The following is a 26701-nucleotide window of genomic DNA, read 5'->3' as shown; positions in this document are numbered from 1 at the left end:
ATGAAGAACCATGGCTAACGTGTGTCATTTTAATTTGAAAGGTGGTAACATGTCATATCACTGAGTAGCATCCTTACAAATGTACCTACTCTGAGGGCTAACTACACAATACTTTAACTCAGTCTTCCCAAGTCAATGTCCTGCAGCGTGTTGTACTTCAGGTTCTATCATTCCCAGCCAGTGTGGGAGAGGAAATATCAGGTTGTCTCTACAGACCACTGGGTTCAGGAAAGTTTTATCTTAAAGTAAAGCAGCTTTGGGAAATCTGGATTGAGATTTACTGTGTTATGCTGAGAATGGAGAAATGAATCCCCTCCACCTATGCCATAATCTTACTGAAGAAAGTTTTTGTCTAGGTCCCTTTGATTTGAAACAAGTGATAAGGTTTCCCCCCCCCCCCAGGGTTTTAAAAATAATTTTCCCCCAGTACTATTCCATCATTGGAAATACTGTAACTTCTTTAGCTTAAAAAAGTTTTAAAAAGCTGTTGCAATTGGGAAAAAACAAAAGAAAGGAGGATAGCTCCCCCCTGCTACCCTTTAAATTGTGTCCTTTGTGTGTGCGCACATGTGTGCATGTACACCCACCCATCGCTTTTAAATAAATCTGCAGGCCCTAGGTTGTGTCTTGCCATGATTGGATTTGCAGGCACTCTATGAGTTGCATGTTTACTGATAGGCAGGCGTTACAAGATGAGCATTGCATAGGTGGGGAATTCTGCCCTCCTGCTTTGCTATATAGGATACTAGCTTTGCCTTCCTTGGAGCATCATCTCTCTCAAAGCTGTAAATATGTGGTGGTCCTCAAAGCTGCAGGAATTTATTTTGAATTCTTTACAAGGCAACAGAAACCAACACAGCATTCAAGCTACTCAAATGTTGAATAAATTGTTTAAGTGCAAACAGATGCTCTGCGGGTTGGTTATTGCGCAGAGGAAAAGTAACAGATCCTTTAGTCATCTCTGTACCTTATAGATTTTGCCAGTGCCGAAACAATGCTTGGAGCTGCCCATTAAAATTCTCTTTAATTGGAAGAGATTAACAAGACCCTTGGCTTACTCCATTCTAATCCAATGAGTCTTTCTGTTCCTCCTGTTGGTTATGTTCCTTAACATTAATTTTCCTAACTCTTGAGACTGCTTTACAGTTGCTTTGTGTATTACTTTATGAAGATATATACCTAAAGTTTCCAAAACATACTTTATCTGAAGTGTAATATGGAAGTGAAGAACACTTCTTTGTAAACATAGGTCTATATATAGGTCCATATAGGTCCATTTATTAGATTGCACACTTGGTCAACAACTTACTCAGATATAAGGTGTGGATAATTCTGTTATATAACTAATTCTGTTACATCACATTTGTTTTAGGATCTGAAGAAAGGGTTCTTCCATAGCAGTGGTTCCCAGCCTTGTGTCACTAGGTGTTCTTGGATTAAAACTCCCAGAAGCTTTCACCACTAACCATGCTGGCTAGGATTTTTGGAGGATGCAGTCCAAGAACATCTGGGGACCCAAGGTTGGCAACCACTGTTCTATAGTCTTTAACTCTATCATATATCTTTACAGCAGCAGCAGGACTTGTAAAAGTTACCTCTTTGGGGTGATAATTCACAGAATCGCCACCAACAACAACATAGCCAGTGGCCATGTCCTCTGGAGGATTCCATTTTTAAAAAAATCAACAACTTTTCTGAACTCTAAGCAAGGATTGGAAACATATATGTTGACAAAAAAATGTAAAAGAAAAAATTAGATGAAAAGGAAAAAATATTATGGCACTTTAAATATTAACAAATTTATTTCAATGTGAACTTCAAACACAAGAAGTGCAAACACACCCTCTATATTTATACATGTCTCCATGACCAAGTGATGATACAAAGAACAGACAAAGTGACCATTGTTCATTAATAGAAGAACAGAACTATCAAGCTAATAATTGCTTGAATTAGCAGGCCCTAGTCAGGGCAAGAACCTGCTTGCCAGGTGAACTTGGCTATCAGAGGAATGTTAAAATTTGTTTCTGGGACAGAGTCTGTCAAGGGAGGCAACCATTTCATAACCATAAGATATTACAAAAAGCTGACTTTTTAATATATGTAGTATACTAAGAATCCTTGATCTCTATTTATGCCCTAATACAGGATTTTAAAATTTACATATTTTGTGCACTTACAATTGACCCAAATAAAAGTGTTGCCTACTTTAGATTTGAGCTTTGTTTTATTTTTCCAGATCAACATGGCCTCATCCTTTCTTTTTCTTTTTCTTTGGTCTCTCACTTTCCAGCTCAGATGTTGTTGAACTGCATTACTCTATGCTATTATAGCCAACAGTGGTAGATTATGGGAAGTGCATGGAGCAATGTCTGGAGAACCAGCCATCCTGCTATCTCGTTTATGGATTGGGAAGGGGCAAGATCTAGTACAAGATTTTTAAGAAAAACTATTATTATGTAATTGATAGGGCACGTACATTCGCTTGGTCCCTCTTCACACCTTCGCAAACATATCAAGCACAAACTGGATCTTGCCTGCCAGCCTTGCCCCCTTCCATATTCCTCCCTCCCATTCTTTGTATCTTTGACATCAGTTTAAAAGGTAAAGGTAAAGGTTAACCTTGACAATTTTTGTCCAGTCGTGTCCGACTCTAGGGGGCGGTGCTCATCCCCGTTTCCAAGCCACAGAGCCAGCGTTTTGTCCGAAGACAATCTTCTGTGGTCACATGGCCAGTTTAGAAGGCTGTATTTATAAACAGGAATCCTCCAAAATTCAACAGTGTGTGTTCACTCATGTGTGTTCCTTGTCCCCTCATACTAACACTAAATGTGTGAGCAGTTGAGGAGAGCATGGTGGTCAGGGACAGTCTTGCTCTCCATTCCATGAAGGTATGAAGACTAGGGTTACATACAAATCCCAGTAGGATATTTCTTTTAGGGATTAGCTTACCTCATGCCTACCCCCATTAAAAAGTGTAGTTTGTGCAGTCTGGGATAATAAGTCTTAGATAATATGTGCCAGTTTTTACATGCTACCCTTGTTTTTTAACCAGAGCTTGGGAAAATTATTTTGGAGTACCACTGCCAGTATCCCTCAGTGGGGATTCCCAAGGGCATTGGCAATTGCATTTTTGTGAAGTTTGTAAATCACCTTGAGTGCTGTTTTTCGTGCAAGAGTGGCATAGAAATATATGCAATATATAAACTAACAAGGGCAGAGTAGTACTAACTAAATAAATATAATAACTGTCTTGGATTCCTGCACTGGAAGAAAGGAAGGCAAGAAATGCAATAAGTAAGTAAGTAAGTAAGTAAGTAAGTAAGTAAGTAAGTAAGTAAGTAAGTAAGTAAGTAAGTAAGTAAGTAAGTAAGTAAGTAAGTAAGCAAGTAAGTAAGTAAGTAAGTAAGTAAGCAAGCAAGTAAGTAAGTATGCACAGGTATGATCTATTTCAGGGAGATGAACTAGAGCTAAGCTAACACAGACCTATTAGTTTTGTACTGAAATGCTATCACGGATGGCAAAGCTACCTGCAGATCTATTTTAAGACAATAAACAGGCATTGGCTATGCACGCTGAGAGAATCTGAGAGTTGCAGCCTGCAAAAATAACTTTTCCAAACTCTAATCCTAACAGAACAAACACTGAAACCCTTACTGAGACAGAAAAATATTCTCAGAGTTTTCCTCCATGCATGCATTATGATGGAAGCAGTGATGAAGGGGTGGAGATTGCCCACATTTCTAATGCCCGAATAGGGGTTTGGTTATCAGGAATTTGTAAAAAGGCTCCCTTCATATTAGACAAAACAACAAAATAAGTAAGCTACTTTTTAAATTGCCACCCTCATGTTAGCAATATACCTTGCCTTTTAATGTGAACAAGGTATGCATATGCATGAGAAGGCATTGAGACCCAAGGTTCTGGAGTTTATATCTTCAGCAGTTGCAGGTTTGGTTTAGAGCCAGAGCTGTTCTCTTAGTGAGGTGAATGAGTAGTTGTCTCGCCTGCAGAAACCACTGCCAGATTGTGCCAATAACTGAGGCAAGAACAGGAAATGTTTTTCCCTCTTGGCAGTTAAGTTCAGCATTTTTGCAGAAGTCTAATTTGCAAACCCTAAGGAAAGAATGGGAACTGTGATATGGCCTTATTCATTGTGAGACAGGTGTGGCCTGGGGAAAACATAAATAAGAAGTTGTCAGTGGTATATTAAAAAAAATGCCCGTTATGAAATATAGTCTTTGAACTATTAAAGGAAATGGCCATTATGTTGGGAGATTTAAAGTGCCAGGAGCACAGAGCAAGGCTGTGTAATGGTTTGGAGAAGTTTAACACATTTCATCCATATCAAAATGAAGCAGATGGAGAGGAGAATTTCAGATAAACCATGACTTAATCTAACATACACCCACCTGGTCTTAGATCTTATGTATTCAAAATAGATATTAGGAAGATTTTAGGTAAGACAGATTCTAGAGTTTATTTTAAACACTTGTTACAAAATTTAATTTGAAAATTGATTTTCAAATATCCTGCCCAATACAGTGGCTATATGAGACACATTCAGTCCAAATAATACACTTCCTTTAATTTTCTACATATTTTGTGGCTTTTTTCCCTTACCTTTCCCCAACTCCATTTCTCAGATGAAAAAAAGCAAAGCAATGTGCCTAAATAACCTATGATTTGGAAATCAGCAGAACTATCTCCCTACTATCAAGGATATTTAGAAACCAGAATCAATCTATAAGTGAGTCAGCCAATCCCACCGTCATTAAGATATCGGTTAGTTTGCTTTGCTATTTGCATTTGTAGTTGTATTTTTCCCCTTTAGTGTAGTCTTTGGTTTGCGGAGTCAGTTCATCAGTCAATTATTTTCCTTTTGGATGGTAAACTGCCTAGAATAGTGCCTAAGTGAGGTGGTAAGTGAATGAATGAATGAATGAATGAATGAATGAATGAATGAATGAATGAATGAATGAATGAATGAATGAATGAATGAATAGTGTTTGCTTGGACAAAATGCAATTTATTAAGATTCCAAATCATTCAACTTTATATGTTGATTATAATAACACATACTTTATATGCTGTGAATGCAACAAAATAAGCTTAGGTTTAATAAATAAGTGTTGTAAATGTTTACATTAACACACAAACCCTAATTCTGATTCCTCAAGCAGAGAATTTGTTTTGTTTTTTTGTTTTAGTATTGCTTTAAAATTTCTGAATACTTTGCACAGCAAGGCAACATATCAGACATGCCTTCTGATATATTAATGCATAGATGAGCACACAGGAAGACTAACCTAGGGAAGCAGGTCCTTTTCTTCACCATGTCCCTGTGCTGCTTGAGTGGGTATGCTTAAGATTATGTTAAGATCATGCTTTTTCTTCCATTGTCCCTGTCAGCTGGAGGAGGACTTCTGCAGTCTTTCCAATATCTAATGAAATCTCTCAGAATTCTGGATTGTGGAGAAGCAGAATTCATGAAGCAGTGTAACTGATCTCTGAAAAAGGCAATCTGTACATGGTCTGAAAAAGATACAAAAGGTGCACAGTGGTGGATTTGTTTATCTCCTAAGATCTCCCGATGAATGTTCAAGCATGCTTTGCATTAGCTCAAGATTAAGGAATTTAGCATACTCCAGATGTCTCACTGTAACCCCTCCATCATCCCACACCATTGCACATGCTAGTTGGGATGGTGGGAGTGGGAATCCAACACCATTTGGCAGGCACAGGCCCCTGCAATAGCTGAATCAATAGACGGGAGTTGAAAGAACCACAAACATTTATTTCACAATCTTTTGTTTGCAACTGCTTAGGCCAAATGTCTGCGGGGGACAGTGCTGCTCAGGGTGGACAACAGCTCCAGGGACCAATCACTGTATTAAACGTGAGTATTAAAGCTTGTTGCTGCTGCTGCTGCTCTCCTCCTCCTCCACCTCCTCCTCTTCCTCCTCCTTTATGAAATACCTGAGTATATGTACCTGATATACCTGATATGGACAATACAAGCAAAGAAGAAAAGTCTGATCTCTGTTCTTGTGGAATTTAATCTCAATTTGAGCTGCTCTTTTTCCCTGTGCATTCTCACTGGGCCTGTTTGTAATAGAAAGATAGTGATACTCAAGCTATGCTCAAAATGAAAACAAAGGCTGAAATCCTGTTGCTTAGCTCAGTAACTCACTCTAGAGTAGGGCCACTGAATCAGTGGGAATTCGGTGGGTCAACTTCCTTGTATGTTCAATTGATTCAAATGAGCTGCTCTATTTGTGACTTACTATGCTAAAGTTTTAAACAACAACCAGAGTAGGCCCATTTGAATCAATGGAACTCATGGAGAGGTTGACTCATTAAATTCCCCCAGATTTAATGACCTTACTCTAGTCTGACTTACTACACTAAGCAACAGGATTCCAGCCAAACTCTCATTAAAAAGGGAATGATGGTTTTTAGGATGGATTTGAAGAGTAAGAGATTGGGAGGTCCTCGTCCAAAAAAGAAACTTTACTAAGCTCTAGTTCAGAAGGTTGGGGGAATGATAGGGCCAGTTCAGAAAGTGTACTCTATATGGTAGAAGTATGCTCAGAACTTACATATTATGGTAGGTTTTTCCCCCTTTCTTCTTTCCATTTGGCTTTCTCCTGAAATCTTAATCCACAAGCATGAGAATCTCATGGCACAAGAGACTGATAAACAGAAAAAAAGGAGCACAGGAAGGTTTTCACGAAGGAGGATGAGGTCACATGGTTAAATGGACAAAGTGATGACTCTGATTGGTTCCAGAGTATGCAGACATCTGTTTGCTTTTTTAAATGGGCTAAAAAACTGTGCTGAAACAAACAGGGATATGAGAATAATAGGAGATAATAGGAGAGTTCAGAGGTCTTTGTTTAGCTGCCAATCAGTTACTTATCTACCGGCTGATATTATAAAGACATTCATGCAAGAGGGGTTTGTTCTGAAGCTGGGTAACTCTAAATTCTTATGTCTCTACTTCATAGCTTTCGGGAGACCTTCCTTGTGGGAAATATCTTCTGCTCTTAGGTTATTAAACATAAAATCTTGTAAGCTAGGGCCTCCCACAGGGCCATAGCCTCCAGTATATATTCATAGGAATAGAGATAGAATGATTTACAAGGAAATGGGCCCATGGAGGAGCTCTGATGTCATCATGAGCCATATGAACTGGAACCCCCGGGATGCAATTAATTACACTATAAATCAGGGCAACTCATTTGTGGCTAGTTCATTTTCTTAACCTTTGTATCAAGTCATGCTTTTAAGTTTCAAACATGGCAATCTTTTGAAACCACAGAAGAATTATAAAGAAGTACTTAATCTCACTAGCATTCAAAAACAGCAGTTGCTGCTCGTGATGTTCCAAGTTCTGTGCAGCCAAACTATACCTGCATGGCTCCAAGCTGCTGCCTTAGAGTTTTCAGTCTGAGGAAGTTTGGATTCATGACCTGGTTCTTTATGAGGTTGTTAAGTAAAATTAAAGTTGCACAGCACAAAAAGAATTATTATTAGCTAGCATTGGTTTCCATGGCTCTTCTATAATAACAAAATCCATCACAAGCTTCAGCTAAATTGTCTGTGATGCTTAAATTCTGTTCTTGTGTGCATTATCAATATCTCGAAAATTATATTTTGGTTTTCAGTATGTAGTGTGTTTATTAAACATATAAAAGCCAAAGAAAACAAGTGTTTTTAAAGGTTCAACTGGATTCTAAGGTGACTTTATTTATGTCTCTGAATCAACATTGCCGAATCAACATAAAACTAACATCAGTTAGTGTTCTTGGTGGCACAATGCTATATAGAAAGTCAGAATGCGAAGTAATTGTACAGTATACTGATCCAAAAAAGACTGCTTACTATGGACATGTTCACACACAGCAAAAGGCCAGAATTCTGAGATGTTAAGTCAATTCAGACTTATGGCAACCTCTTTCAGAATTTTCTAGGTATAAAATACCCAGAAGTGGTTTAACATGCCTTCTTTCCAGATTGCTCGCGGACTGTGCAGCTTGCCCAAGGTCACACAGGCTGGCTCTTCTGACATGCACAGTGGAGAACTGAACTCCCAAAATCAGAAATTCAACTTACTGAGTTATCCAGCCAGTTGCCACAAACAGAAATAGCCAAAAGACCATGCATGGTTTGTTTCCTGTCAGCATCAAACCCAGCAAACTGTTTAGTGTCTTCTGTAACTAACCTGAGAAATAATGCAAGAGCAAACCCTGGGCTCCTTCTTTAGCTTGCTGAGAAGAGAGACAAACCAGATTGCCTTATTTAAATGTTATAGTAGATAAACCACTAACTGATCGGCTGCCTTATCCTTAACATACAATGCTATAGAATTCTGTCTCCTTGTGGACGTACCTGTAGACATGTAGTTAGTGGGTAAAATAACTTGGGATTGACTGGTAGTATTAACTAGCTAATTCTGCTTTGGGATTATTTCCTGAGTGCTTTTCTTGAGGAGTACTAAGACATGCCTTTAAGTACTTCAGTCAATCACAACAGTGTCCCATATCCGCTGGACCAGAGCCCTCTTGCTGAGTCCCTTGAACTTTGCAAATATGTTCTTTGCTAACTAGCTTTTCTATTGATGGCTCTGTCTTGTGCTAATGACAAAAGGGGATTAGAAACATATTTCTGAAATTTTGAATAAAAGGAACATGGAGATTGCATTGTCTAGCAAAAAGAAAGCCTAACAGGATTAATGTAGTCATCTGCAATGAATTATCACTCTCCCATTGTGTGATCTTTGATATTCCTGCTACAAATCCTGTGATACTCTTCCTTGGTGCTTTTCATGATCTTGCTTAGATGAAAAAAAACATGTGTGGGAACTGCCATTGTGTTTCTACCTTTTTTGGTTACATAGCATTGCTGTGGCTGCTTTTTGTTTGCATCAGATTTAGATGTATCTCCACTGGGGTCTTCTGCATTCCTTGTAAAAAGACTCTGCCAGGCCTTAGGGCAGAGCTAATCATTGAAGCTGAGAAAAATTACTTCCAGGGATTATAACTCCCAGAAATCTACATCCAGCTTGGTCAGTGCTGAGCAATCTACGCCAGCAATTTGATGTATAGCTGCTGGTTTTAGATAACCACTGTTCAGTGCTATTATAGCTCTGCGGATAGCTCCCTTCAGAGGTTGGGAGTTCAATTCTCCCCTTGACAGGAGCTGGTCTTGATCGATTCAGTCTCTTCCAGATCTGCAGTTCTCTCTCTCTGTCTCTGCCTGTCTTTTCATAAAGTTAATACCTATAATGATAACTGATGATAAGGAATAAGCTGAATGTGACATACAAAAATGACAGTTATATAGAAGTTCTCTTATAAACTGTACAGTTAAAGTAGTTGAGGAAACTGTGACCAGAAAATGTTATGTGTTTGAGAACATGTGTCATGGAAGTGTCTTAGGATTTACAGGGAAGATAGGCAACTTCAGACTCTTCAGATATTGCTGGATTGTGATTCTGATCTCTTACTGTTGCTGTTTGTAATTAGAGCTAGTGAGTCCAATAACATCTGGAAGGCTGAAAGTTGACCACCCTGGACTTAAAGCAGTGAATTTTAACCTTGGGTAACCCAGGTGCTCTTGGACTGCAAATCACAGAAACCCTGGCCAGCAGAACTGGTAGTGAAGACTTCTGGGAATTGAAGTCCAAGAGCACTTAAGCTATCCAAGGCTAGCATCCACTGACTTAAAGGATACTGCTGAGGGATGGTGATATGTTGGTTAGAATGAGAACGGTTGAGTTGTATCTGGAAGAAAAAGAGAATTCTTGGATCTAAGAACCTAATTAACTATACCAAGGACTCAATTTTGTGTTTGTATAAGCTAATGAGCCAGTGTTGTGTAGCAGATAGAATCCTGATGAGGAGTCAGGAAATCTGGGGTCAAATCCCTACTTGACCATCAAAAGTAACTTTTTGGAGAAAGGCACTGGTAAAACAACCCTTTAAATATCTCAAATACTTGAAAACTCTGACTAAACTGTGGGTACACATTGAGATGGAGTGACTCAACAAAGGAAGCTACAACCTTGAGAATGCAAGAGCTAAGTAAGGCTGTCGATGATAGAACATTTTGGAGACCACTCATTTGTGTGTTTGGCATAGGTTGGCAATGACTCAATGGCAGAGAACAATAACCTAAGTCAGATGTGACTTGACGGCGCATAACGCACAAGCTAATGAGAGCCTCTTAGATATTGTTCAACTTTTTCCTATTTCTCCTTCTGGTAAAGTTATTCTTCCTCTGCCTTTTGTTTTCATAAACTCCTATTTGTGGTTGTGTTACTTCCCAGCTTTCAGTTCTCAGTGTGCTGGCTGATTAAAGCCTTCCGCTCACTCAAGTTCTCCTGCTGTTAGGCTGAACGTGCCAAGGCTTGTGCTCGAGTGTAGTCTATGGCTGTTTCTGCTTTATTGAGATCCACTGAAGTGCAAGAGTCAGTAAGTAACATGCTTGGCCCACCTGGCAGGTTTCCCTGGAATGTTACTCTGCAGAGTGCGGGAGGACTAGGGACAGGTTAAAGAGAACTGCGGGGAAATGTGGGGAGAGAACAAAGCTTTGTCGTTTGGTCATTTCAACCTATTTTTGTTTGTTTAAAAGAAGAGCGGGTGGAAAAGAGGCTAATAGGATACTCCAAAGCTTCTAAATATTTAAGCTTTGGAGTATCCTATTAGCCTCTTTTCCACCCACTCTTCTTTTAAACAAACAAAAATGATGATTCCAGTTGTGAGACATCCATAGTAGGATTTGAGGAAAGCGGTGTTTGATAGGCATACATTTTAATTCAACAACACTCATGACTAGCAGTTCAAATTTAATTGGAGTTGGCCAGGACTCACTTCCAACCTTTCAGCTCAGTGGATCAATGCGGAAGGTTCCCTTATACTGTGTCAGACTATTGGTTCATCAAGCCCAGTTCTAACTGGCAGCAGGTCTCCAGGGGTTCAGGCAGGTTTATTTCCTAGCACTATCTGGAGATCTCTGTCATACCCTGTTGGTCTTTTATCCAAACACTAGCTGGATCTAGCTTATTTGTTACTAAACAGGGACTGGGGAAGTTTATAGATATCGTCTGCTATAGAAGACTACCTTGCTGCTACTTTATTTTATTAAATGGGTGGAAACTGGAAAGCGTTGAAGAAAAATAAATAAAATGATATGCTCAGCCATCCAAAACTGGAGGCATCATTCTGCCACCACTCACTTATCAATGGTTTGCATGTATCATTATATACAGTATTGCTCTTTGTCCAGATCCACATGATAATATACCTTGTATGTCAGATCTTACCTGCAACACAGAAGAACACTGTAATGTCCTGGCCTCAAGCTCTAAGTCAGAAGAAGGTAAGCTAATTGATAGAGTGAGTAGACAGGAGGCATTCCCGGGATAATGCAAAGTTTTCTGTACTGTATCCTGTTACTTTGTTGTAGCTGAAATAATTGTGGACAATTTTTAGCTCTTTGAGACAAGCCTCATAAAATAGTGTTGTATGCCTCCCACTTCCTCAAGTAATGAGGCATTCCAGAGGCAACACTACAGAGGGGTTGCCAAGTAATGGGAGACAATTTCCTAACCCTCTCTTGATCAAGACATCAACTGACTGTCCTAGACCATCCTAGGACAATCTGCTAAGAAAGAAATGGTCATAACAACATCTGCAGATCTAGGCTGATGCCTGGCATGAATAAAGGTGCAATCTCATCCAGCATTCTGTTCCTGTAGTGGTGGATCAGATGCCTATGGAAGTCTATAAGCAGGAAAATGAAAAAGCAGTAACTCACATCTGACCACTCATCTGCCTCTCAGCAGATATACACACTGTGTGGACAAATGAACATTGTAACTTGAGGGAAGAACCCATTTTAATATGTATCCTTCTTGCAATTTAGTGTTAACATGCCTAAGAACATGTGTTTGAAGCTCTTTAAGAATCCACCAGGTCCCCCTCAATCAAAACCTAAAAACAGTACATACCTCTGAAGTTTATTGTATACATCTAGTAGTATTAGGCTGGCTTCAAGACAGGGGTTGGACTCTACGACCTACAGGGTTTCTTGCAGCTCTCCAGTTCTTAGATTATTATTAGACTATTCATTAGCATTTTCCCAGGCAAGCTGGAGTGTTGACACACATATTAAAAATAAGTAGTGATGACGGTGGGCAGGTGAATGGATGTTAGGAATTTCCCAGATGTTCAGTGGCAATCAATGTGTGCTTTGTATATGGCTGGACCAGGATCTACAGTTAATGTGATTGTTTCAAAGAAGCTGACTAAAACTGTGTTCTGGAAATGGAGTGGGGAGAGCAAGAATTGACTCACTGTCCCAGAAGCTGAACAGTAGAGAGCGCACTGAGCTGCCAGACAGTGTCTATAAACAACACACATGGCCAGGAATGGCAGCATCTTTCTCTCATTAAAGAGTTTTCTGGGAACAGCATAAATGCTATTTCAGACCTGGGCTCTTGGCCATTAGGACTGCCCTGGTGACTTTTCAAGTGGTAAGCTGTTGTTTGCATGGATTAATTAAAAGGGGGCTGTCAAAAGTCCTGAAAAATCCTTTCATCATGACAGGGGATGTTAAATTTCAGCTGGATCTTAAGGTCAATAGACTCTTTCCTTCTTCTTTTTTTCTCCTCTTAAGCAACAAGCCAATACTTTATATGTATAAATACTCCTTGGTTCCCCTGGAAGCACCCTACTTGTCTTTGTTTCTAGACTGTTTAGGCTGCAGGCAAGACAAAAGCTGAACTCTATGTAGCTAAGTAGTGGAGAATCTTGCTTATTTCAATATGAATGTGGAAATACTTGACATGGCTTTCTGAAGCTCAACCACAAAAAGGTCATTCTAGTTTTGTTTAAATTTTTGACCTTCTATGCTTGGATGAGGACAACTTGAATTTCTCTGAATGGAGTTGTAGCCAGAGAGAGTGTAGTGGAACAGAAGAGAATGTTGCATTCAAGCCCTGAAACAATAGCTCAGCCAACATTAAGACAGGGAAGAGAGAGTAGCAGGAAAACGGACAATGTGTCTTCAAAAAGACATTCTAATTTCTATGTTCTACTATGTTTTTCCCCTCACACACAAATTGTCAGTAGTTTTCAGTACTGCTTATCCCACATTCCTCTTTTCATTTATCTGTTGTTGTTGTTGTTGTTGTTGTTGTTTGTAGTAGTAGTAGTAGTAGTAGTAGTAGTTGTTGTTGTTGTTGTTTTTTGTTGTTGTAGTTGTTGTTGTTGTTGTTGTTGTCATTGTTGAAATGTGCCATGAAGTCATTTCTGCCTTTGGTGACCGGATAGGATTTTCAGAATTTTTGAGATGTTCAAGCTATACCATCACCACTGGGGGGGTGCTGTTCATGGAAGTAGGCAAGTTTGGACTCCAACTCCTAGAATTTTCAATGAATTCTCCAGGCAAAATTATAGGAGTTCTAGCCCACAGACCATTACCATTAAAATGCTACATACAAGAGAACTATTCCTGCCTACCTGTACAGCAATGTCTGTATTCTTTCTCTAGCCCCTATTTAAAATCCTGGTTCCTAGCTGGGCAGTTCCACAGCTCATATCCTCTGCTGACATTAATATCTATTTATTCAGATGTTGTATAGTGTGAGACCCAAGGCGAGGCGATAGAAGTGCTTGCCGGAGTGTTGTCCTCCTTTAAGAGAGAAAAGGAGGCCCAAACGGAATCTACAGCTCCCCGTGTTGCGGTCAGGCACCATGGTATAGACACCTGTGACGTGGAACAGGGTTTGATGAGACTGTCGGTGGCCACTCAGACAGGACTAGAAAAGGTGGGAACAAGGGTGAAGGAGCGACCATTGGTAGAGGCGGGACAGGGGGATATAAAAGGGGAATGAGACAACATACCAGGGGGTTGGGAATTAATATGGGTCAAGGATCCCTGGACAGGGAGATGTGAAAAAGTAAAAGTGCCTCGAGAGGAGGCTGATTACAGGCGAAGAAGGGGGTTGCCTCCTAAACCGTCTTATTGGAGGGAATCTGAAGCCAGAGAGTGGCGGAGACGCTTGAGAGAAGAGAAGGAAGTGGTGGAAAGGGAGGAACGGGAAGGAAGAGCATGGCGTCTGGAGCAGGCTCGCTGGAGGAGGTATTTACCAGACCTTGGGACCCCTATGCAGAGGGAACCGACCCCTTCGACCATGAGAGGGGAGATGAAGAGACATTACCCCTGATAGAGGTGGACGTTGACACTAAGGACAAGGGTGAGACTAATCCTTTCTTTAAAGGACCCTGGTATGATACAAGTTACAACCCCTTTTTACAAGATTTATGGACACCCTCGTTTGACCCGTTGGCAACGAGAGAAAAGAACAATGACAAGTTTAGTGTTGATACTTCTTTATTTGATGTTCCAATAAACCCTAGTTCTGTTTTTCAAAAAACTGAGCATCCTGTATTTGTGTCCAATCAGCCTGAGGTTAATCTTGAACCCTCACATATAGATGTTGTTGTTTTTTTCCTTTGGTGTCAAGTCGGAACCAACTTATAGCGACACTAATAGGGCTTTCAAGGTAAGTGAGACATTAAAGGAGTTGTTTTACCAGTTCTGTTTGCCTAGTCAAGTTCCACAGCCAAGCAGGGTATGAAACACATTATCCTCAGTCCTAGTCCATCACTCTATCCACTACACCACACTAGGAATCATATAGATGTTAGAATATGCAAATTGTAAAGACAATTGTAGGGGAGAAGTTGGAGAAAACATTTAGATTTAATTAACTTGATGTGCTACCAATCTTTGTCAAATACTCAAGTACTAGTCAAAGCAATTTATTCTGACAGTATGTGTGTCTGCTTTTTTGCTACACAAAACCGTCAGCATTTATGTGATTTCAAATTGTGAAACGCACCAAAAGGAGTTATGTAGTGGAGACAGGGCATATAAGATTAAAGTCTAGGAATCTTTCTTTCTTTCTTTCTTTCTTTCTTTCTTTCTTTCTTTCTTTCTTTCTTTCTTTCTTTCTTTCTTTCTTTCTTGTCAGTAGCATGGACATCCCCCATCCTCCAGCTTCCCTGTTCCCTTTGAGCTTATCTGCAAATCTGTCAATAACTGGGAAAGAAACAGATTTTCCCAGGAACAGTATGTTGTTGAAATTTATTCCTAATGTAATGCAAAGTATTTGAGGGTTGATAGGCACCCATTGGCCTGTGCATTTGGACTTTCCTTTTAGGGAGAGGCGGCTATGTGGGTTATCACATAAGCAACTACACTTCCAAATCTATCTCTACACCAATGACAAAAGTGAATTTCATGTGGATATATCTGTTTCTTCACTAAATGTACATGTAACAGGGACTGAGAGCTACCTTCTGTTTTCATGATACTGCACAGGTGGTTACAAAACATTTTAAATGCTACCACATACTACTTTGGTCAGAAATAGAGATCTCATCTGCTATTGATGTTTTTAACTATGTGCATTGTTGATTTCAATGGTTTTTTATGGTTTTAAGGATTTTATAGCTGAGTTGGGTTTTACTTGTTTTTATTCTGTGAAGATTGTAAGCTGACTTGAGTGCTACTTTGTAGTGGAAAGGTGGATTATAAATATGACAAATAAATAGATATATAAAGCTTCATCAGCTGGTGACAATATTGAATACAAAGCAAGAATTTTTCTCACCACATATGATTTGTTGATTATATTATTTTGTTTTGCAATTGGTCATCAGGACTTAGGCATGGAGTAACTTTGAGGTCTGCCTTCTCAAACATGACTGGTCCAGTAGTAGCATAATTTAACTCTAATCACAGGCTTAATATCTGTTTTTGCCCTGATAGGATGTGATTAGATGGGGATTTGATCTGCCATTTCGGTCTACTCTGGGGATGGGCTGGTTCACTCATTTCCCCATCAACTACATGACATAAGTGCCAGTATGAACCAGCCCACCCCCAGAGCATTCCTACCTGCATCTTTTTGGTACCTTGTTGAGGCCATTTTTTTATGGTGTGAGTAGGATTGCTCAGTTTTGGTTTAGTTCTGGTACACACACAATTGCTGGGATCAATCAAAAGCAGATGGCTTGCTTTCAATTTCCTATTGGAGATGGGAAGACTTCCTCTGCCCCTCCATAAACTGGGTTTATAGTCCTTCTACGTGAAAATCTGCAGTCTGCTGATTTCTTCACTTCTGTGGTATAATTTTAGGGCAGCAGGAACAATAATATTGCTGCCATGATTAAATAACTGATAGAATTCCCTACTAATGTTTTTTAAATCACTCAGAGATCTAATAGGAGATCCTGGTCCAGACATTGAAAAATTTACTTTTGGAGACAGCTCCCAAAATCCCAACGCCTAGGAGTCATGGCCTCAAAAAAGCAACATTTCTGTGTTGTGCTCACTTTAATCTAAGGGAAATGTCTGGGCGTTGTTATTATTATGATTTTTACTGACAGATGATGTGAGATAAAGATGGAGTTGGCTTTGTGAAGTATGCCCAGGATGACTGACCAGGCAATGCTTCATAAGAGTGCTGATGTCACTGACCTACACCTATGTTGGGCGTGCATTAACCAGAACGTATCCAGCCATTCAATTATATAGGGTGAACCTTACTGCTTCTGAGCTTTTGTTCTGCCTTTTAGGAGGCAAAAAGCACCCCTTCCCTAGCTTGTTGTCCGACACCAGTGGTCCCTTCTTATATGCTAAATGTCACCACTACTGCAAACTAAGCAAAAAAACACATTGGTCCAAGACCGCTGCTATGAAGCTAGCTCAGAGTAGAAGAGTAGCTCATAAGTGGAATGAAGAACAATTAGTTTGGTCCCCTCTAAATAAGCTTATTTCTTTAGTGTTGCCTGACTGCTTATACAACCAGATTGGCTCCTGATAGTTTAGGAAGCAGGGGTCCCCTACTGTGTTATAATTAGTGGTGCTTTCCCTCTCAGAATTTAAAGCTGAAGCTGATGTGCTGTAATTAGGAGCATACACAGAGTGGGAGGTGATTTGGGTGCAAAGTTAATGAACTGTAGCTTCCATTAATTGCCAAAGAATTCTAGTGTGTTGACTTCTGAATTAGCCAGTAGAGGAAACTTAAGAATGTTCCTAATTGGATGAGGCAACTCACCCCAACCAGTCTATGCAAAGTAACAAAATATTTGATCTTTTATTCAGAGGAGATGATTGAGCATATCTTTCAAAAATCAGCAATGTTATGTTGCCTTCATTCTCAGAATCTGAATTCTCCTTCTATATTTTATTTCATCAGTACTTTGTGCAATTCTCCCCACATGGGAAGACTACAATTTGGCTTGTAGTCTGTAGCTATGTTTGACAGGAAGTAATTTCACAAGAAAGTTGGCCAGGCATCTGCCATATTAACTTGAATTCCTGCAATGAACAGGGTGTTGTTGTTTCAATTTATACGTCTCCCCATAGTGCTAAAACTCATTCTGGATGGTTTAGAGCCTAATTATGCAAACTACATTCTACCCCCTAATTGAGCTGGGTACTCATTTTACCAACCTCAGAAGGATGACTGGCTGAGTCAACTTTGAGTTGGCTACCTGAACCTCTCAGGATCGAACTCAGATTGTGAGCAGAGGCTTGACTGTAGTATTGCAGTTTAAACATTGTACCATGAGGGTCAGAGGGACTGAGCTTGATAGCTTTATAGGCCTCTTCCAATTCCATCATTTTATGACTCTGTGATTCTATGGGATGTGCAAAATCATATCTGTGTTCCCTGTCTCTAGGAAAAATTCAGAGGAAGCAATGCCAAGAGCCAAAGCTGACAAAATATCTGGTGACCCTCTTTGACCCACTGAGGGCAAATAAAGAACTTCATTTTCACCTATGACTCATCAGCATTAAAATACAAATATAGTATTAAAGCTGTTGACATCTAAATTCTGGTCCACTTTAAATGCACTTTCTGCGATCTACATATGCACAGATCTACTTTGAACAAGGAAAGCAAGCAAATGAAGGGACTTTCAAAACAAAAAACTCTACATGAGGTTAAAGCAGTGGTCCCCAACCTTGGGCCTCCAGATGTTCTTGGGCTACAACTCCCAGAAACCTTCACCACCACCTCTTTTGGCCAGGATTTCTGGGAGTTGAAGTCCAAGAACATCTGGAGGCCCAAGTGATTAATTTTGGAACATAATGGGCAAAATCCTGTTCATGCTGGCATAAACATGCCAGGTGAACCGTGCAACAAAAAATTGCACAATTCAATTGCACTATCAGTGAGGCCAGTTGCACAGTGCTCCAGCTGACCTGCTTTGTGGATAGCACTTCCGCCTTGGTGCCATCTTAACTTCCACAGGTGCCGCATTGAGTTGAGCTCACATTGCTATTCAACTGGATTTTGCTAAGTAAGAATTATGTTAATACATATGTAGTTATATCTTAACACTGCAGCCACCCTGGCAGTACTTTCATCACATTCTGTTCAAAGGAATCATTTACTCTCCAAATCCAACCTTAAGAAAAATGAGCTCTATGAGTATGCAGAAATACTGAGCACAATGCTGATTGGCTGGGGACTGTGGAGGCACAAGAACATAAGAAGAGAAGTATCTGGTCCAGCATTCTCTTCTTATCATCTTTGGTCAACCAAAAGTCAATGAGAGACATAGACCGGTCTCCTCTTGTCTCTGGTGGAATTTTGTAATTCTGTGACTCCTGTGTTAATGTTATATCAATATACATCATCCTGCCCCTTCTTGTTCCATTGATAAAGGTATTTTGGGAAACTATATTTCATAACAATGAGAATTACCTGTCACTGTTTTCTTTCTATCTTGTTTTCTCAGCTGTATGTGACCCTCCATGCCAGAATAAAGGATCCTGCAGTCGCCCTCAGCTCTGTATTTGCCGCTCAGGTTTCAGAGGCTCCAGATGTGAAGAGGTGGTTCCAGAACAGCAGTATCATCCTCCTAGCCTTGCAGCTGCCTTACAACCCCAATCAGGCTCCTTCCGAAGGAGAACAAGCAATGTAGAGAGAGAAGGACCACTAAGAGGAGAACAGTTACCTACCACACGGAAGCTACCAACTGAGTAAGTAGCTTCAGTTATGCATAAGAGTTAGTACTCCCATTTGTAAAGAAATAAAGACATGGAGATAAATATTTCATGGATTAAGAGTCTTGAGCCATAGCAGTTGCGGAAGGCAAGAAAAGGACAGACATACAAAAAACATAAGAGGAATTTGCAGCAAGAGGTCACTCCCTAACAAAAGTGCCTATAGAAGCTGGACAGGAGCAATTTTATCCAAGCTTCCATGCTTGGATAGGCATTGCCAGCTTAAATAAACATGTAGTCTCAAATTTATTTCTGAACATCTATAGGTATTTTCCTTATACTCTTTCCCCCCCCACCCAATAGTACTTAGAAGAGCAAAATAGCAGCCTGAGACATATAATAGGGCAGGATGATAGATTTCTCTGCCGAGTGACTTTTGTTTTGCAACATTCTGTAGTGCTGTGAACTGTGAATGTTGAAACTGTGTGGTTAGATTGCATGTCACGGTTCTGCATGGTGAAGCATTTATATACTTATTTAACTTCTAAACCACCATCTGACAAATGGGGAGTGTACAACGTAAGCAATATAAACATATAATTCATATAATTCACTCTCTCTCTTTTGGGGGAGTGACTCTCACTACGAAGAGTGAGGTTCATAGCTTTGGGGTCCAACTGGATCTGGTGCTTACCATGGAAACCCAGGTGACATCAGTGGTCCATTCTGCCTATTTCCATTCTGGCAGATTGCCCAGCTGAGTCCCCATCTTGATGTTGGGGTGCTCACCACTCTGGTCCATGCGCTTGTAGTTTCAAGATTAGACTACTGTAATGCGCTCTATGTGGGGCTACCTTTGAGATTGATGCAGAAGGTTCAAATGGTGCAGAACACTGTGGCCAGACTTCTCACCGGGGTGAGAAAATATCAGCATATTCCCCCCACTCTGGCTGCCTTGCCTTGGCAGCCCATTCGTTTCCACATTGATTTCAAAGTGATTATTATTATTATTATTATTATTATTATTATTATTATTATTATTATTATTATTATTATTATTATTATTATTATTATTATTATTATTATTATTATTATTATTATATTTATTTATTTATTTATTTATTTATTTATTTATTTATTTATATTTGATTTATACCCCGCCTATCTGGGCGACTCGATGACATATGATGACATATAAAGCCCTAAACGGTTTAGGACCTTGATATCTAGTGGAACAGCTCTTCCCACCTAGATCTACCTGAATCACTTGTTCTAGCCAAGAAGGGCGGATGAGGGGCCGAATGCTGAGGGAACAGTCTGCCTGCAAAGATCTGCCTGTCTCCCTTGCTGGGTGTTTCTAAGAGCAAAAGACCTGGCTCTTTAGGCAGGCTTTCCTTCCTGTCATCTCTTAATTACTCTTTGCCATCTTGTTATTAATGTTGTCTTTATTTTATTATATTGCTTTTATTTTTATGTCTTATTGTTAGCCGCCCAGATGGCCGGGGTATAAATCAAACAAACGAACAAACGAATGAATGAATATAATTGCGTGCAGTTCAATTAAAACAGCAGAAATGTCAGTGTCTTCTGTTGTTCTCGCTTGTAGTGATTTATGGTTCTTTTGGTTTTGGAGAAAAGCCTGACAATGTGCTGTCAGTCACTGCTGAAGACACAGTAAGGAGAGTGGAACACAGGAGGCTTCTAGTGGCTGTGTCCTTGCCTCATCATGTCTGTCTAGACAAGACAACAGACTTGTAACTGTGACATGGACTTTTTGGCAGAGTGGGATTGTTTTGGTCAAAAGTAATGAAGTAGTACAAAAATAAGGAAGGTTCTGCAACAAACTGTGCTTACAATGTGGTGTAAACAGTGTAAATTACTCCATTCCATTCTAACCTCCCACATTTCCATTTTGTTCTCTTAGCTAATTAGCATTCCATAGCCATTGAGCATGCTCAGTGGGCACTTTATATCCTTTCCCCTACTTTAAATTATTTATTCATTTATTTTGGTGATTCTGCTAAACTTGACTTCCTCTAGGTCTACTGATATTTCCCTCTTGTGCCTGAGTGTTGCTACATAAGTATAACTGCTCTCAGTGGAAAATCTGTGTGCATATGTAATAACTAGGTTTTTGATTAAAACTTTTATCTGTTATATAATAACAGTTAATGTTTTTATAATTTTGATTGATTGTGCTTGGTATTTTTGAATAACAATAATAACAATAAGAGTAAGAGTAATAACTCCACCGTCTAGTCAGTTACGACTTTTGACAACCCTTTCCAGGTTTGCTAGATGTAAAGGACTGAGAAGTGGTTTACCAGGCCCTTCTTTTAGTAGTTCACTATGACGGCGCAGCTTGGTCATTAGTTGGGACTTCTCCTGAGATGCACAGAGGGGTACCAATTACCAAAGTCTAATTCTACAAATAGATGCCCAACTCACAAAACTATACTGTTGTTGTTTAGTTGTTAAGTCGTGTCCAACTCTTCATGACCCCATGGACCAGAACATGCCACGCCCTTCTTCTTCCATTGCCTCTCAGAGCTGGGTCAAATTCAGGTTGGTAGCTTCGATGACACTGTCCAACCATCTCATCCTCTGTCGTCCCCTTCTCTTCCCTTCACACTTTTCCAACATCAGGGTCTTTTCCAGAGAGATTTCTCTTCTCATCAGATGGCCAAAGTATTGAAGGCTCAGCTTCAGGATCTGTCCTTCCAATGAGCACTCAAGGTTGATTTCCTTCAAAATGGATAGGTTTGATCTCCTTGCAGTCCAGGGGACTCTCAAGAGTCTCCTCCAGCACCACAGTTCAAAAGCATCAATTCTTCGGCGGTCAGCCTTCTTCAGATGTTTCCTAAGACGGGGGAAGAGGAGAGGAAACCCTACAAGACACTGTATTTACTGCACATTCTATATTACAGTAAATTTATATATGTGTGCTTGGATTTATATCATTTTAAAAGTATTGTGAAAGTGCTGGGGTTTTTTGGAGAGTGAATTTTTATCAGGTATCTACTGTGTCACTGCTCTTAATGGAATTCTTTTCCTGTGGCTAAAGTCTGCCACCCTGCTCACAGCCATGATGCATTAATCCATTGAAGTGAATGGAATTTAAACAGCATGTATACAGCAAGATTAGAGGTTAAATCTTTAATGAGAAGTGAAATGTGAACCATTGAATAAGATACAGACACACTGTGACCCCTCTTGATCTGCAACATGCTCTTAGATCTTTAGATCAGACCTGTATGTATTGTATATATTTCCTTTTCTAGTTGAGATGAAATTGTCCCCTAGATCAGTGAGCAGAGCATAAAGGCACCTTAATATCTCAATATGAATGATGCCTTAGGCAGCTTGATGGAGAATCGGCCACATACATTTAGCTACTGAATACCGTGTCCAGACAGTCAGACACAGTGATTAGCAGGGAGCCTTAAATTGGGATTTTTAAATGCCCAGCTGCTTCTCCCTGCTTAAGATTTGCTGGCTCTGTACCAAGGAAATAGAACTCCACTAGTGACTGAATTTCTTGGGCTTCTTTTCTTTTAAAAGATTATTGTAATAGGAAAGACTCAAAATATCTTCTTACCCAACCACTCTCTTGTCACTTTAATATGAACATTTCAGACTTCAGTCTATTTTAAATTTCCTCCCGACAAGTTGTTAAGAAAAGCAGGGTATGACTTCATATCTAAAAGCTAGAATTAATTCATCGTACAATTGTTCTTTTCATGTAGAAAGATCTTGTGGGTGAACTTGTAGCTAATTTCGTTAATATGTATTTTCTGAGTGTGTTTTATGTGGAGTACTGATGAAGATTCCATACATGCTCCAAGGTAATTGAGGTCAGAAACGAGAGGTCTGAAATATCCCTTAATTAGAGATGAAAGTGTGTTAATGTTGGAGAAGAGTGTGTGAGACTTCAGACTTCCTGAAGACCAATCGCCAAACAAAGCAAGCTAATCTGCATAATTCTGGAAGTGAGAGGAGCTCCTGCTGGATATGCACATTAGCTAAAAATTCTGCTCTTCTGGTTACTGGCTACCTCTAATATCTGTATCTGCTTTCAGCACACTGGTACTAATTTAGGCTTGTATTCAGCTACATATTTATGTTAAATAGTATGTTTATTCAGCCACATTTTTTTGTAAAGTAGCTTGCCACTAGATGTGCAGCTTATAAATGAAATGAAATGAAATACGTACATAACTAAGAGCTAGGGTAGTGTAGTGGATAGAGTGGTGGATCAGAACTCAGGATAAAAAGGTAAAGGTTCCCCCTAGGCATTTTTAGTCCAGTCGTGTCCGACTCTAGGGGGCGGTGCTCATCCCGTTTTTCAAGCCGTAGAGTCAGCGCTTGTCCGAAGACAGTTTCCGTTGTCACGTGGCCAGTGTGACTAGGGAACACCGTTTTACCTTCCCACCGAGATGGTACCTATTTATCTACTCACAGTTTTTACATGCTTTCGAACTGCTAGGTTGGCAAGGAGCTGGGACAAAGTGACGGGAGCTCACTCAGTTGTGTGGATTCGATCTTATGACTGCAGGTCTTCTGACCCTGCAAGCACAGGCTTCTGCAGTTTAACCCGCAGCGCCACCACGTCCCTCTGGATACCTGGGTTCAAATTCCTGCTTGCTTATGGAAACTCACTGGGGAGTGGCAGTGGTAAAAGTACTCCTTAAATAAAGCAACTGGTAATAGCAAGAGCCAGATCCAGCCTTACTGTTATGCATGATGAGGCAGCCAACTTCTGGCAACAAATTTTGGGTGCCAAACAAAGAGTAAAGCAGATTGTTGTTGCTGTTGTTGTTATTTTACTATGAGCATGACGTTATCTGGATTTGTACACTTAGGTGGCAAAATAGAATGGTTAGGTCTGATCCATAGGGGAGATTGGGAAAGAAGTGGTTTTCTGGGAAAGAACTAATTTTCTGCGCTTAGCTCTGGTTTTTTTTTTCTTTCCTTTTTATATATTTATTTAGGAACAGGGATAAAGGGTACAAAAAGAAAGAGGGGATAGAGAAGGGAAAATGGTTTTGGGGGATAGGAGAGCATAAAGTATAACATCATCCAATCAATTCTGTTGATGGAAAATGCCATTAATGCCACTTGTGTGGGCTGTTTTCTTTTTTCTTTTAATTGCTCATTAGTATCAAGGGACCCATTCAGGATTTAAACCTTATTTTGCCTTGCAGTGAATATACACACATGAAGGTGGTCCTAGCCACAGCCATTCTATACTGTTAAATAATGGTGGAAATGAATTTAGTTTCAGTGGTTTGGAAGAGTATTTTAAAGATATATAGCAAAGCTTGAGGTTGCCTCTCATAGCATCTCAAGTATCTGAACTGAAATGAAATTTTCTCAGGAGAGGCTGGACTAGTGCTTTTAAACCAAATTTCCTAACCACTTATTGCCGTAGCCGGCTAGGATTTCAGTGAGGCCTTAAAAGAAGGTGCAACACTGGTGGCCTTCACTGTAGGTCTCTATAAAAATGACTTTTCCATTCTACCTGTGATGTTTCTAGAAGAACCATGAGACTTACCGGCTGTATCCTTCCAAAATGTCCATGTGTTGTTGCTATTCACCATTTGTTCTAGAGTATCATTCAGACCGCCTTCTGAAGATCTAAAACCACAGTGAGTGCCCATTTGCTGTCTGTCTGCCTCAAGGGAGATGTCAGTGGCTTAAGTGAACAGCTGAATTGCTAAAGACAGGAACTTCACTCATCACAGAGACTATGGAACTGGCACTCGGCAGCATTTCATAGAATGTTGAAGTAGTGCTGCCAGGCCCATCTTTCAATGATTCCTTCTGATGTGGCCAGTGCTTGGCTGTAGTTGTGTTTATAATAGGCACCAGCTGATGAGCAGAATTCCTGGCAGTGCCAAGGAGAGAGATGGCAGCCAACTTTCTTCTGGACATGTGTGAGGAGGTTCAGACCGGCCATGTTTTTAGCCTTCAGCTTAGCCCTTCCCAATCAGCTACCCTGCAGATTTTAAAAATTACAACTTTATGTTTATTGTCTAATCAAATGGTTGTCAAGAATGCCCTCCCATAACTGATGTGATACTTCAGCATAATTGAGTATGAAGATAAAGCAACAGAGAAGATGATTTATATTCTTCACTATATCTCCTTATTTAGGATAACCTTTAAAAAACTTTTATTATACATGTGTGTGTGTGTGTGTGTGTGTGTGTGTGTGTGTGTGTATGTGTACACGTACGCATATGTAGCATAACAATTATTTGTCAAAGAATTATAAATATAAAATCTTGCATTGACCGTGTGACGTCACTGACCACACACACACAAAAAATCATTAAAATAAATTTAATAAATCCATATAAAAACATTCCAGAAGTCTATCTGCTGTTCTTGTGGACTGGCCAGGGCTGTATCCCCATATACATATTTCATAAATTAATGCCATGCTTTGAAGAATTTGTCTCTTGTATGGGTTCTTTTGCTGGCCAAATTTTGCACATAACTTTTGCCATTAAAACTTTTTGCCATGCCTTTTTTTATCCATACCTGACCAATTAAACTATTCATTGTTTTCTGTCTTTGAGCAATTTCCATCCTTGCCTGTTTGTTAGGAATGTAAGTTTGGTGATAATAACAATAATGTTGTTATGTGCCATCAAGTTGCTTCCAAATTATGGCGAACCTATGAAATGTCCTGCCCTCTACTGAACTGCTCACCTCTTGTAAATTCAACCCCTGGGTTCCTTTAGGGAGTCAGTCCACCTTGTATTTCGGCTTTCTCTTTTCCTGCTGCCTTCAACCTTTCCCAGTATTATTGTTTTCTCCAGTGAATCCTGCCTTCTCATGATGTGCTTCAGTTCAGAAAGTAGGACAGCTTCAGTTTCAGCATTTTACTCTTCATAACAGGTCAAATAAATCTACATTGCAGTCTTGAATCTACTTGTTCTGAAATAACCAGAATGGTTTTGGGACTTCAGCACAGCCGAACTTTGCAACAAGGTGTTATTTAATAGCCCATAGTAATAATATTTTTGAATATACGAGAGTTGTTTCTATGAGAATTACTGTTATCCAAACTTAGGATCCCTGTATCTGCAGGATCAGTATCCATGGTTTCACTTATTTGTGGTATGAAAATATTAAAAGAAAAAAACTTCAGAAAAAAAACTATTTTCACATGTATTACCAGAACTGACCAATAGAGGGAGCCAGAGACTGTGCTATGAATGCTAGTTAGTGAAAAATATTTAGGATAGTCTCTGGCACTATCTAGTAGCCAGTTTTGGTGATGCTAATAAAACAATCTGGGTCCTCCCCCTTTTACTATGCTACACACACACAGGCACAGACACAGACACACACACAGACACAGACACAGACACACACACACACACACACACACAGACAGAACTTTTGCTATTATATGTGACTTTCATTATTCATGGCAGGGGGGGGGCTTGGAACCAATCCCCAGTGGATATTGGGGTCTTACTGTATGTAACATGGTTATAATTTTTCTGGTATTATAATTTTTCTGGTATTAGAAATACTGGGAAATGGTAAAACAAGGTTGCAAAACTTGTGGTATATTTTAAATTTCTGGATTTAACAAATTAGCATACAGTGTCTGCGGTGACAGTAAAATCTCTTTGAAGATATCAAA

General features: G+C 39.8%; 1 protein-coding gene across 1 annotated transcript in view; it reads left to right on the top strand.

Annotated features, from left to right (window-relative positions):
- Nucleotides 1–26701, top strand: part of LTBP2 (latent transforming growth factor beta binding protein 2) — a 171812-nt gene that overhangs the window by 10033 nt on the left and 135078 nt on the right. Inside the window, exons 2-3 of the mRNA XM_020793875.3 lie at nucleotides 5829–5899; nucleotides 18831–19074. Of these exons, the coding sequence (XP_020649534.3) occupies nucleotides 5829–5899; nucleotides 18831–19074 (315 nt within the window). The remainder of the gene's footprint in view (nucleotides 1–5828; nucleotides 5900–18830; nucleotides 19075–26701) is intronic.

Source organism: Pogona vitticeps, chromosome 1 (genome assembly GCF_051106095.1).
Source record: "Pogona vitticeps strain Pit_001003342236 chromosome 1, PviZW2.1, whole genome shotgun sequence".
NCBI classification, from domain to species: domain Eukaryota; kingdom Metazoa; phylum Chordata; class Lepidosauria; order Squamata; family Agamidae; genus Pogona; species Pogona vitticeps.
This window is presented reverse-complemented; position numbering and strand designations above follow the sequence as displayed.